A 13,898-nucleotide genomic window follows, 5' to 3' on the forward strand; every position below is an offset into this window, starting at 1 on the left:
ACAAAATGTATGTCACTGCCAATACTTTTGGCCACGGCAATACAGTTTAATTATTACTAGTGAGAATTATAATAAGAAAGCTCTGTAATTGAGTTTCTACTAGTAAGGATTCCAATTAGAAAGCTCTCTAACTGAATTCTTATTAGTAAAAAATCTCCATTAAAGAGATCTTTAAATGCAAGCTCTGTAATTTGAGTACTTTCTAGTAAGAATGTAATTGCAGAGTAGAGGTCTGTATTCCTGCGGAACTTCCGTGGGACCCGATCAGATTTCTTGCAGTAGAAGGTGGTAGCGATGGTATATCCATATGTGTTTTGTGCTGGAGTGGGCAGTCAGAGAAGAGCCTACAAATCCTATATGGATATCTGTTTTTAGATTATGAATGTAATAATAACAATACATTTAATTTGAATGACAATAAACAAAATATAACATAAAAAAAAGCCCCATTATCTTGTTTTCCCCTTTATGATAGCATTAATTCATAAAACAAAACTACTTTCCACGGATTTGTGATTACATCTCTGTAATCTGCAGTCCATTCAAAGCTATTATGAACCATACTCATGAGTTTCTGTGTAAAAAAAAAAAAAAACACCTTTTAACTGTTACAGTATAGAAATATGTAATTTTAAAAAAGCATCGACTTCTGTCCATAAACAGTTGCCACATTTAAAAAGATGTTTTATTATAGCCAATGTCTCTTGGTGTGGGATTTTATTGCTCTTAAATATTTTTCATGTAGAGGTTAATTAATATAGTGACTAGTAAAAATGCAACTGCAGAGCTCTGTAATCGAATTGATTTCTTATTGGTAAAAATGCAATCAGTGAACTCTAATTGGAATTCGTAGTGGTAGAAAATACATTGTAGAGCACTCTAATTAAAATATTACAAGTAAAAATGCAATTATGTTGAGTAATGCTGGGAACATTAAAAGCTAAATCGGCTTGCCATACTGGATTTCTCAAACTTACCTGTTGGTCTCTAGAAGAGAGGATCATTTGAATTTCCTCCAGTGTTGTGGCTTTTCTTTTTTGTGTTACCTAACCTGAGGTTTACTGAAGTGTATTTATTGGATTATGAATGTAGCAATCTGTCAAATTAACACAAACACTTCTGGTAAAAATATAATTCAACCAATTTGCATTAATTCACATTCATTCTTCACAACAAAAGAACAACAAAGCATGTACTCGTCTTTCAGGGTGTTTTATAATACTTAATATCAATCTAATGCAACTCAAGTTAAAAACAGAAATTTCTTTTATGGAATTGTTTTCACCCTCAATCAAAAGCCCACTCACAAATTATTTCAGAGGCAGCTGTTTCACAATGGCTGTTTTCTTCTTTACACCCTGATTCAATGGCATTGTTTCTGGCTTAAGGCTTGGATAACATATGTTCATAATAGACACTTTTTTGTAACCAAAAACAAATAAAATCATGAATCGAAATGTACACATAAAAGTAAACACAACATCTGAACTTAAAATTAAATGTCAACACAGAAAATTCAAAAATGTCCAAAGTTTTGTGAGTGATGGCAGTAGATTTCTTTTAGTGGCGCTGTCTTTTTTGACCAGTCTACTCCATACGAACAGTGACATGAATATGATATAAAGATGAAATGTTTTTTAGCAGCCCAATTATCGTATTCTGGTGAACAGGTTTAAAACTGACACAGATTCCTGAAAGACAAAACAAAATTACACGTTAAAAGACATGAATGCAATGGAAAACTTTTCTTCTCTGTCATCAAGGCATAATCTTTTAACTTATTACAGGGTATCTGCAGGTTCAAAGGAATGAAATTCAAGACTACTTGAGGCCAAATCAAATTAAAATGTAAGACCATGCTTTCGCAATGAAACAAATGTTTTTAAAATACAAATAATTAATTAGGAGGACAGTTCAAAACCACTGAGGCTCCTTGGATGTCTCAGGAAATGTTTATTATATTGTGCATTTATGTATTTTCTTATATATTAATATTAATCCTAAATGTCTTATGAATCAATTCTGGATGCATTGCCTAATGTTATCATCAAACTTTTACTGTCTTAATGTATATTTAGAAATTTTAACTAATTAGATTACCTAATGTTTACTTTATACTAATGTTTAGAACTCATTTTTGAGCCACTTGTTGAACTAACGTTTCCCCATTGTTTGGTATTTGATGACTTCACTTTATAATCCATCTCAGCACATCCGTAAAGCTCTAACAGCTCAGATGCTGTTTTAAAGGTCTCCTCTTTTCAAGCCCTACAATTTTAAGACCTCTGCAAATATATTTAAGACTTTTTATGGTCTTAAATATTAAAAAGTAAAATAAAACTTAAGGACCCGCAGATACCACGTATTACAAAAAATTAGAATATTGGGTGAATTTACCTTTGTTGATCGTGTTTTACTAAATACATTCCAAAAGCGCAGAGTTTCATCACCCGCCCCTGTCACTATCGCCTCCCCATCTGGAGACATCGCCTTAAAAGATAGAAGGATTGTATCAGTAAACAGTCCCAAGTATTTGAAGTGTGTCAATACAAAATTAAAAACCATAGGGAAGAGATACTCACCAGGTAGAGCACCCTGTAAGAGTGGCCGGTTAATTTGGCTACTTGAGTGAGCGAGGGGTATTTCCATACAAGGATCTGATTCTGAGAGTAACCATGTGTGCTCACCTGGAGAAGAAACATTTTAGACTTTAACAAGAGTTTTATAATCAAGCATTATATAGTAGAATACAATCATTTAAACAAGCCAAAATAAAAATACAATCTCATTTGCAGAATTTAACATATTTCTGGGCAAGTATAGTATTCACAAAAAAACTTAAGGCTATAAGTAGCCCCTAACTCAGAAATGTATAACCAACTCTTAAAAATGATGGGCGTGTCACTCCTAATTTTAGTCTAAAAGTAATTTAAAAGTATAATAAAGCTAAAAGTAGCTCCTAAACACACGACAAGTTACAAGTCATCCTGAAAACTTCTAAATTCCTAAAGTGAATCACAGAAAGTTCATAGCAATCCATGCATTACATGGACTTACTTCCCAATATCTGTTTAAAGCAATATTCCGGGTTCAATACAAGTTAAGCTCAATCAACAGCATTTGTGGCATAATATTAAATTACAACAAAAAATTATTTTGACTTGAAATCTGGATTACAGTGAGGCACTTTTTTTGTACATTAAAATACTCACCTTTTTTTATTTTTTTTATAAAGATGGGTGTAAACATGATTTTAGTGTGATAAAATAATTTACTAATCTTTTCTATGTAAAGTTAAAGCCAATTTTTCAGCTTTGTTGACATGATGATATAATGTCAACAAACCCTAAAACCCTGAAATGACTGTAAAATTTACAATTTAAACAACTTTAGAGCTCAAATAATACACAAGTTTTAATAGAAGTGTTTTTATAAAAGTATAAGCTTCACACTTCTGCCTTTAAACCCTCCAAAATATGTCCCCATTCACTTCCATTTTATTTTATCTATTCCTTAGTAAAACTTACTCTTAGCAGTTTTGTAAACTGCTAAACTCTTAGCTATGAACTCTCTGGAGAACTTCTAATGGTAACATACAAATCTTTGTTGATACAGGCCCTATATAATTGCACTGATCAAACAAACCATTATATTTACCAGGGACTAAAAACAAAATGTTTTTTATTTTGGTTCGTTTTGAGCAAAAACTTTTTTTTTTTTTGTTCTGGTTCAAAAGTTCCACAGCCTTCTAACCAAATGGTTACTGGTTAGAACAAAATAAAATAACGGTTAATAAATATTTACCTCTAATAATGTTTTCCTTGTCTCTGGATTAGCAGTGCATGTACTGTATGAAGTATTTAAACCTATGTCTTCATTCAGAGAATGCGACATCCACAACAGACAATTAGGGAAAGAAATGTGTGATGCAGAAGTTTCCTTCAGGTTCAAAGCACATTTGTAACTTTTTTAGGCAATATGAAATGGTGTAGTTCCAAAAATGGTCTGTTATAAACCCTTTGGCCTTAAGTTTCATGAAAAAATTATCAGAACAAAATGATCTGGTTATAACTGGTTTCCAGCATTTAAAAATTACTTTGTTCTGGTTTTCGGTTACGTTCTGTTAAAACTGATGTTATTTCGTTTTTGGTTTTCTTTCTTTGAACCATTTTTAGTCCCTGATATTTACCAATCAAAAACATGCATTTCTCATTGTTGATTGGTCATTTTATAAGAATATACATACCAATTCATTGGTGTGTTTGGACCAGGCCAGATTGCAGACCTGTGACCCTGTGTCGATACACTGCAGTGGCTGTGCTGTGAGAGTGTTCCAGAAGCGGATGCAGCGGTCTGCCGTCCCCCCTCCGGAGGCCAGCAGCCCATGCTGGTGAGGAGACCAGGCGATGGCCTTCACTGCGGCTAGGTGCTCTGTGTACTGCTGCATCGGTAATACGCTGGAATGGTTCCACACTAACAGCTGCAGGGATAATCAGAATGCTTTTAGTGCAATTATCACTTTATTTTTTTGCATTAGCATTTTCAGAGTACAGCAGAGAGAAGACAGGAAATGATGGGGAGGGCATGATTGGGAAAGTCACCTGTTTGTGGCTATGTTGGAACAGCACTCTACTTTTACTGTGCAGTGTATGCAAATTTTCTTTTGCATAAAATACCCAAAATACCGACTACATTTGCTAAAATAAGCAGAATACAAAAGAGCTTACTGTCTGGAATGATATATCCCACAGTGGAACACGCTTGATTTAAACTGGAAACAATCCCAATATTTAAGTCCTTTTTACTATCAATTTTTCAATCTTCACTTTCAGAAAGTGAAAGTTGAGATTTATAGTAATAAAAATACTTAAAATCAGTTTTATGCTGCCTTTTTGATTTTTGGAGCTTCAAAGTTTGGCACCCATTCACTTGAATTGTAAGAACGTACAGAACTGAAATGTTCTTTGAAATGTTTTCGTTTGTGTTCAGTAGGAGACAAAGTCATTTACATATGGGATGATATGGAGGTGAGTAAATGATGAGAGAATTTTCATTTTGGGGAATAAGCATTCTCTCAAAACAAGCAGTCACCTTGTTGTCATTTCCTCCAGAGGCCAGCAGCTGATGGTCAGTGCTCCACTTGAGTCCGCAGACTTCTTGTCTATGGCCCAGCAGCCTGCGCTCTGATTGCAGAGGTGGTGTCCTTATGTCTCTCTGAAGGATCATTCGGTCACGGCTGCCAGATGACAACTGATCTGCATTCCAGGCCAATGCACCTGAGGGCAGATTTCTGAGTTTTCATAACTGGCTTAATTTGAACATGTATTACAAAAGACATGAGGCATTACTCGAATGATTAAAAATAGTCCTAAACGAAAAATCAGTCCAAGCTTTAGAGCGTGTGGCATCACATATATTCATGACAAGATGCGAGGAGTGCCAAAGGAAAACAGAACATTCCAGTAAATGACACCTGGATTTATAACAACAACAAAAAACTTCTTACCGACTCTTGCTGTGTGTCCTTCCAAAGCGAACAGTTTTTTGCCAGCGGTAGCATCCCAAATTTGTACAAAACCTTTGTGTGTACCCACAGCAACAAGATTACCCTATAACAGAGTGATAACTAATTTTAGATAGCTAAACCTATACTAAAGCAACAGAGTATCAGATGTCATTCTGGTTTTACTCACTCTCTCAGACCACCCCACTGATGTGACTGAATCTCCCTCTACTGATAAATCACATAGTCGTGTTACCTGCAGACAAAGCAAAGAGACAGTTAATAAACTTAAAGGAATCGTTAACCCAAAAATGTTAATTCTCTTATCATTTACTCGCCATTATGCCATCCCGGATGTATATTCATGTAAATGTACATTCTTTCTTCAGCAGTATTCTCTGCACTTTTGGACCATACATTGCCAGTGAATAGATGCCAAAATTTTGAGGCTCCAAAAATCATTTAAGTCAGCATAAAAGTAATCCATATAATCAATGTCTTCAGAAGCGATACGACAGGTGTGGGTGTGAAACAGATAAATATTTAAGTCAATATTTACTATAAATTATCCTTCCTGCTCAGTCAATCTCCACTTTAACTTTCACATTCTTCTTCTTGTGCTTTTGGTGATTCAGGTTCTTCATGCATATAACCCACTACTGAGGTTATATGCATATTGATCTGTTTCTCACTTACACCTATCATATCATGTCTGAAGACATGGATTAAACCACAGGAGTGGTGTGGATTACTTTTATGACACCTTTGTGTTTTTTTGAGCATTGACATTTTGGCACCCATGTTCTTGCATTGTATGGACCAAAAGAGGTAAAAAATATTCTTCTAAAAATCATAATTTGTGTTCTGCAGAAGAAAGATAGTCATACACAACTGGGATAGCATGAGGTTGAGTAAATGATGAGATAATTTTCATTTTTGGGTGAACTATTCCTTCTTTAGGCTGGAGCTTGTTTGCTCCTATTTTGAAATTGTGGAACTTTCTATGCCTTCAACAAACTTTGATTACTTAAGAGGCTTGGATATAACAACATACTCTTACTTCAAATTGTGGTACAAATGTCAGATAAGTCCAAGTGTTCATTGGAATTATCCTATTATTAGATATACAGTACTTTAACAGACATATATCAAGACCATACTTACTTGACTGGTGCAGGCACTCCAAAGGTAAACACAAGTCCCCAGCCCTACACTGAGAACATTTAAGGAGGACCAGTCCACTAAGTTGAGGTAGAAGTCATCTTGTAGCTCTGGTGCATCTAGCACCTTAAATGGAATCTTGGAAATTTTGCGTGTGGGTTTCCTAGGCGACCGCAGCAACTTTTGACTGTAAACCAAACCGTACATGCAATTAAAACAATATATTATGCTTTTTGATCTATTATATGGTATTTTGCAAGAGAAGATATTTAACATACCTTTTGCTGCTAACAGGGGAGAGGGAGTATGGAGAAACACTGTTATCATCAGGCGTGGATCTCTTGGCACTGAGAGAATACTGAGCACAGAAACACAAGCCCAAAGTTGCCGTTAAAAACACAGATCTACATACTGCATATTATGAACAGATCGGAGAATAAAAGACACTCACACTAAAGAGGCTCCTCCTCTCTGGTGTGGAGGGCTGTAGTCTCCTATCTTCTGTTTGAGGATCCAGAACCTTCTCAATCCCAGCTCCAAGCAACTCATTTTTCAGCAGTGCAGAATAAGCCAAGCCATCCGCTATAAGTCAATACAATAAAAGAGAAAATTGACGTTATTTTGCAGTACGACTTTAAAAGTATTACAGCACCATAGACTGGATACGCATATGCGATCCACCAAGAAAAAGTACTTTCAAAGTCTGTCCACAAAAGTCTGTCCACAAAGAAAGTGTTATATATAAGTACCTATATAAATGGTCTTTGGAGGTTCTTAAACTGATTCAAGACTGTATTAGCAAACTCGTTAAACTCACCATTGGTGGTTTTGAAAATTTAGTAAGCCGAATTTAAGGGAAAATCATGAGTGATGGTGCATTTAATCTCTTCTTTTAAAAAAAATTGAGCTAATTTTTGGAGGGTTTTAAGGCAGAAATATGACACTTCTAATTTTATATAAAGCACTTAAATTCTTCTGTAAAAACTTGGATATTATTTGAACTTTAAAGTTGTTTAAATTGTTGTTTTTGCAGGATTACAGGGTTTACGCATTCGGTCGTCATGGCAACTAAATTGTCTAATTGGATTGAACTTTAAATTATGTGGTAATCAACATTATGCCACAAATTGAACCCGGAATTTTTCTTTAAGCAGCATGATTCTAAAAAATAAAAGGCATACCTCTGTGTCTCACACTCTTTGGAGTTTTCCCCAGTTTATTAAAGGATGTAGTTAAAATGGTACACAATACAATTATGGACAGAGCTCATCTCAGAACTCACCTTTGCCAGTATCTGATGTTGCATCTTTGGGTTTTTTATTCTGGCTTGGGGACTTTTCATTTTCCTGTAATATTGGAAAAAAATAATATAAAAAAAAAAACATATACATGTACATCTATAAATATACATTTACAATATTTCACTCACATTGATTCTGTGGAAGTTGATGCTCCAGTTAGCTCCAGCTCGAGACGGTATGAATCTGTCACCATGCTTGCTGGGTGATGACAGGGGTGACTCAGGGGTGGGGGTCAGGTGACAAATCACATCTTTCACTTTCTTTATATGGCAATCCCGACAGTAGAATAAAACAAGGAATAACATAAAATTAATAATGGGAAGAGGATACATTTAATATTGTTAAAAAATAATTATTACGAAAATGACTTTAATACAAAATATAGGATTATTTACCATTGGCATTCTATATTGTGTTTCATTTACATCTGAAACATTTGGGAAGATGACAAACTTACCATAGGGCTGGTGTTATCATTCTGGACATTGATTTGCCGCAGTAACCGGCGCTCATAGTCCTGATCCATGGATGTGATTCAGAAGTCTGAGAGTGTGGAGATCCAGGGGCACAATGTCTAACTACATGCATGAAAAACATTTACACAAAAGCAAAGTTTAACAAATGAAATGAGACAAACTAATTTTTTTAAGGTCACTAATGTAACCATGTGGAACAACCACAGCTGCAAGACTACACTACACTTTAAGTTGCATTCATTTGTTTGCTGTTTAACGAGGCAGAAAGCTGTTCAGAGACTCGTCAGCAAATGCCAGCTGTTCAATACCCCATAAACAGGTGTCAAACAGCAGCTGTTCCAATTGACCAGCTCCCAAACAATTGTCATTTAGTGACGCGAATTGACTAGTTTGGCTGCAATTCGCAGTATTTTACAGTTATTTAAAATACATAGTCTTGAAATGCATTCGCTTGGTTATCCAAAGCAAACAATGACAAATCAAAGACGGCAAATGCTTCTTTAATAAAAGCTGCCATACAGAGAGAACAGCACACATTAAACTTATCCCCATTTTAAAAGTCTTGAACTCTCGACCCTGAATGTTGAGAGTCTACAGTCCTTTACAAACATACACAGCAGTGTGAATAATTGCAGAATGGTCTGTCTTTCTGTATCTCTTCGTCATATAAAACAATAACCATCTAAATGCGGACAAATATTATACAACAATACAAGCTGTAATAATGTAAAGCACACATCAAAATAATTCGTTTATTATAATTGTGCTGATTGACAATGGATCACTGAGTAGCTAGTTAGGCTAATTTGATCTCACAAGGCATCAGACCTACCTTGATCGCGTTATTCGGTGACTTTATACTCTGATCAGCTCAACATATGCCGAAACAAAGCCTTCAAGTCGAGATCCTAAAAATGATGCGGAAATATTTGAAAACTGGTGTAAGATATGCCGTCCCGATATCATTAGCAAGCCGAGGCTGTTGTTACCGCAACGAATCATGGGACGTAGTTAAGTGATGACGTCACGACATTTGAAACAAAACAAAAAGTCACGTTGCCTTGACCTATCAACTAAACCAAGTCTTTCTAAACAGTCTCTGACTAAACATACAAGGTTTTTTCTCTTTTACTCTTTTATTATACTGTCTATATTTTAATTCGATGTAATCTATTTTATGTATATATTTTTTATATTTCCTTCTTATGAATGTGTGCTTTCATTATTGTTTTGCAGTTAAAAAATAGCCATGTTGCCATGTTTTAGTGCCATAATTAATGTAATACATTTTGTACGAAGAAACACGTCTATGATTATGTATTTGAATAGAAACGCATGCATTTCATTTTGGGGAGTTTGTGTATACATTTTGTTTATTTATTTTATAAAAAGTATCATTATAGCATGCAGGTGTAATAATCCTCTTGAATGAGAAAGAAAAATATAAATAAAGAGAGAGAGATTGGGTAAATCAAAGTACTAGATTAGAATAAGCCCTAAAATAAAAGAGTTCTATTATACTAAACTTTTCGCCTTCGACTATCAAACATACAAGTAAAGTAAATAAAAAATAGGCTATATTAAATTTATCTTATGAAATTATTTTATAAAATTATCATAATATGTTATCAGAGATTTAGGAAACATGCTAGGAAATACTGGTTTCTCCGAAAAAAAATGCTACAGCCTGTATATTCTATTTTGAAATGTCCATTCCGGGCTGGAATTTCTGTTTGTGTTTTGGCCTGTATGATCCGCCCACTGCCCATTTCCCAATAGTATTTCGACACTCCGGGTTGCCAGATTTGAAATAAGTTAGCGGGAAAACAGCGCGCTGCAGCCATGGAAACCAGACATCTAGCTTACATTGACAGTGTAAGGCGCTTGTCATTGTGCTCAACCTGGCAACCCGCGTGAGCTTGGAGTCTGGGGAGGAGGGGGCAGGGGAGACATCTCAAGTCAAGTGGTGTCCTCTCTTGTCCAATATTGACTGCAGTACCCATTTTAAACGCTTGATGTCAATGTTACATATTGCTCCTTTAAGTAAAAAAGAAGAAGAAGGAAAAAAGAAAATAATACAATATTGTCATTGACTAAGAAGAAATAGATGTTATGTCAAAATGTATTTCAATTGATAATGATAAAAGTGTAATATTTATTTATTATTATTATTTAAATGATATTATAATGTCTCAATATTATGCACATAAATTGAAATGCCTTTATTTGAACAACCATATCGGGTTGGAACGATATCAAAAAGTAAAAATATGAAAGCAATTAGACCAGTTCCCTTATGTACCATGCACAATCCCTTTCTATAAGGTCATTTGGGTCAATTATTATTTTATTTATTTTGTATGTTCACCCCGTCGTGTTTGTTTTGAAACAATGTACAATTGTTATAAACAATGTACTCTTGATTGAACAATTCTTAAGTAATAAAAACAGGTCTATACTAATATATTTCTGTTGTATAATAGTATACACCAGAAATAGCTTCTCCCAAGATACTTTTAATTTGACATTTGCGCAGGTCACCGGATATGGATGTGTTCGTGCTGGGAACTTTTTGTTCTGCTTCCTTTTACTCCATCTGATGATGATAAACGAATGTCATCTAATCGAGAAATATTATCTTAAATTAATTCCGTGTGCAAACACTGTTTGGTATTTTCTGTACACATTACACAAAAATGCCGCGTTCATACTTGAAAATGGACGAGGCGAGAGATGCCGCAGAGATGAAATACTTGCTAGCTTCAAAAATTAGGCGACGAAAAGAAGAAATCCAAAACTACTTATCAGAAAGACGAACTGAAATTAACAAACGGATCAGATATCGAAGGCATCTTTTTCAGAATTACTTGAGGACGAGAACGGTAAACTGACCATACATTAAAACGAGTCTTTTATGTGCAGTAAACTATTTTTACAAAGCATTTTCAAGACATTATACCAAACAAACGTCAGTTTTATTATCGAAATAGCCAACGTGATATGCAAACAGTAATGTGAATAGTATGTATTCACAAGAATAGTGTAGCATCACAATGCTTATTAAATTGATGCAAGGCTGACAGCCAGTTGCTCATTCCTCTTCTCTGGCCATTGCATTCTAGTCGCCTTCACCAGATGAAGAAGATCTGCAACATCATGTCCCAATCCCTGCAGACCCTGACTGGTGGGAGAGAGTTGTGATGGCAGAGTTTGGACCAGAAGACTGGCTTGACAAGTTCCATGTCACAAGAGACATCTTCTTTCTTTTGAGCAGCAAACTCAAGCCCCAGCTCGAGCAAGCGTATATACAACAAAGTGGACAGACCATTACGTTAGAGAGGTGTATTGCCATGGCCTTAATGCGTTTGTCCACCAGCACAGAATACTGCTTCATAAGTGAACTCTTCGGTGTGCCCATCTCCGCCGTCTGTCAATGTGTGCGGGAGGTGTGTGAAGCCATAATTTTGTTATTGAAACCACTTTATATGCAGTTGCCTGCTCATCATGAACTAGAAGAACATGCTGAGGAGTTTCAAACCCAGTGGGGTTTTCCTCACTGTATTGGTGTCATCGACTCCCTTCACATTCCTATTCAAACACCTTCCACGGACACTCAGGATTGCTGGAACCCAAGAGGATGGCCCTCTGTGGTCCTCCAGTGTTTGGTGAATGCACAAGGGACTTTCTGGGATGTTTGTTCTGGTTTTACAGGCAGCACAGATGACATGACCATCTTGCAGAGCTCAGAACTGTGGACCATGGCAGAACAAGGAGGCCTCTGCCCTCAGCCACCCAAAGATCTTCTGGGTCAGCCATTGGGATTTCTGCTACTAGGGGATGCTGCGTATTCACAGCAAACCTGGCTACTGAAGTGCTACCCTCTGGCCTCAAGCCTTACCCCACAACAGCAAACATTTAACATTAAGCTAAACCACTGCCATAAAGTAATTGAGCATGCCTTCCAGCGCCTTAAAGCTCGCTGGCAGTGTCTACACAATAGAAATGACAGTAACTTGGACTTGGTATCCAAGATGGCTGTAGCCTGCTGTATCTTGCACAATATCTGTAATGTGCATAACATACCATTTAAAGAGGAATGGATAGAAGCATTGAGTCAGAATGAGTGTCCACAGCCCACAGATGTGTCTACAGTCTACATAGATGATCCAAACGCAGAGGCCGTTCGCTCTCTGCTCTGTAACTATTTTGAGCAGGAACAGCAGAGAAATCCATCCAACTGGTCTCCAACTTCCAGCCCAGTTGTGCCTATTGTACAAGAGCCCCCTCAAGTGGACAGTACAGGAACAGCATAGCTTGTACTTTTTTCTCATTGATGGTTAATATGGACATTATTCAGAGTTAGGACTCTGTCTTTAATTTATTGTTCCAAGTTCAATGGAAGTTAAGCTTAATTTGTGGCATAATGTAGATAAAAAATAACAAAAATGATTTGACTAATTCCTTGTTGTTTTTTTATTATTATTATTTTTCTTAAATAAGCAAAAATCACCTGTTACAGTATGGCACTTAAAATGGAAGTGAATGGGGCCAGTCTGTAAACAATACAATTCACACTGTTTTCAAAGTATAGTCATAAAACATGAACATTGTTTGTAATCACAATTTTAGTGTCATTAGAACTTTAACTTTCCTTATTTGTGTTAAATAATATCCAATATAATAACTTTGTTGTCAATGCAATGTAATGACGGTAAACTGGTTGTAATCTGGTAAATGGTGTAATGTCGCTAAATTCCTGATTTTGTCACACTAAAATTCTGTTAACACATATTGTTTACATGTTGTGGCTGTACTTTTGAAACAGTGTATATTTTAGTCTTTATGTATTGGCCCATTAACCACGATTTTTGCCTGTTTTTAAATAATCAAGATATGAGTCTATTATGATAAATAAATATATATAATATCAGCATTATGCCACAAATGCTGTCGATTGAGTTTAACCTCTATTGAATCTGGATCAGATTATATCATACAGTCCTCTTGTGTGGCTCGTTAACAGATTTGTAAATATTGGATCGATACATATCCCTTTCATAGTGATGCAGTAATATTTGTTTACTCTTGGTTTTGTGGAAACTAATAAATTGGTTGTGGTGGCAAAACATGTTTTTAAGTTGCGATACTTTAAAAGAAAAATTGTAAAAAACATATATAGTTTTTTACAATTTATATATATATATATAATTTCCCCCCCGATAATTAGATACAAACATAGCTGCGCTGTTTACGTATTTTGAAACGTAGTCACTCCAATCCAGTAGGTTGCGCTACTGTAACACAATCCTTCGGAAAACTCAGTACTGGAATATGTGAGTGAAAGTTCTTTTTCGAGTGGACAGCATGGGTTAAACTTCTCACTAAAACTGAATGCTTTAATCCTTAAGTGATCATACCTGTGATGCATTTTTAACAAAAAACAAAATAAACAATCCA

The 13,898-nt window shown here is 35.6% G+C and overlaps 2 protein-coding genes across 2 annotated transcripts; one reads left to right on the forward strand and one right to left on the reverse strand.

Moving 5' to 3' along the window:
- Nucleotides 1-1,193: 1,193 nt before the first annotated feature.
- On the reverse strand, nt 1,194-9,435 carry LOC127630974 (fizzy-related protein homolog). Its single transcript, XM_052108901.1, has 14 exons — nt 9,274-9,435; nt 8,423-8,543; nt 8,094-8,225; nt 7,947-8,010; nt 7,116-7,246; nt 6,943-7,022; nt 6,668-6,851; nt 5,694-5,759; nt 5,507-5,609; nt 5,092-5,276; nt 4,247-4,480; nt 2,583-2,687; nt 2,398-2,490; nt 1,194-1,691 (listed from the first exon to the last, which is right to left on the reverse strand). Exons 2-14 carry the CDS (start codon nt 8,489-8,491, stop codon nt 1,650-1,652), a joined length of 1,488 nt encoding a protein of 495 aa, XP_051964861.1. The 5' UTR covers nt 8,492-8,543; nt 9,274-9,435; the 3' UTR covers nt 1,194-1,649.
- A 1,559-nt stretch (nt 9,436-10,994) lies between these two features.
- Nucleotides 10,995-13,898, forward strand: LOC127631074 (putative nuclease HARBI1). Its single transcript, XM_052109041.1, has 2 exons — nt 10,995-11,323; nt 11,564-13,898. Exons 1-2 carry the CDS (start codon nt 11,138-11,140, stop codon nt 12,752-12,754), a joined length of 1,377 nt encoding a protein of 458 aa, XP_051965001.1. The 5' UTR covers nt 10,995-11,137; the 3' UTR covers nt 12,755-13,898.

Source organism: Xyrauchen texanus, chromosome 37 (assembly GCF_025860055.1).
Source record: "Xyrauchen texanus isolate HMW12.3.18 chromosome 37, RBS_HiC_50CHRs, whole genome shotgun sequence".
Taxonomy (NCBI): domain Eukaryota; kingdom Metazoa; phylum Chordata; class Actinopteri; order Cypriniformes; family Catostomidae; genus Xyrauchen; species Xyrauchen texanus.

What these genes read in the sequence shown, in the direction of transcription:
- LOC127630974 (XM_052108901.1), bottom strand. Translation starts at nt 8,491, where the DNA reads ATGGATCAGGACTATGAGCGCCGGTTACTGCGGCAAATCAATGTCCAG. An exon ending in AGAGGAGGAGCCTCTTTAGT is followed by an intron (nt 7,023 to 7,115) that starts GTGAGTGTCTTT and finishes TTCTGTGCTCAG; the next exon opens with TATTCTCTCAGTGCCAAGAG. An exon ending in GGAGTGCCTGCACCAGTCAA is followed by an intron (nt 5,760 to 6,667) that starts GTAAGTATGGTC and finishes CTTTGTCTGCAG; the next exon opens with GTAACACGACTATGTGATTT.
- LOC127631074 (XM_052109041.1), top strand. Translation starts at nt 11,138, where the DNA reads ATGCCGCGTTCATACTTGAAAATGGACGAGGCGAGAGATGCCGCAGAG. An exon ending in ATTACTTGAGGACGAGAACG is followed by an intron (nt 11,324 to 11,563) that starts GTAAACTGACCA and finishes ATTGCATTCTAG; the next exon opens with TCGCCTTCACCAGATGAAGA.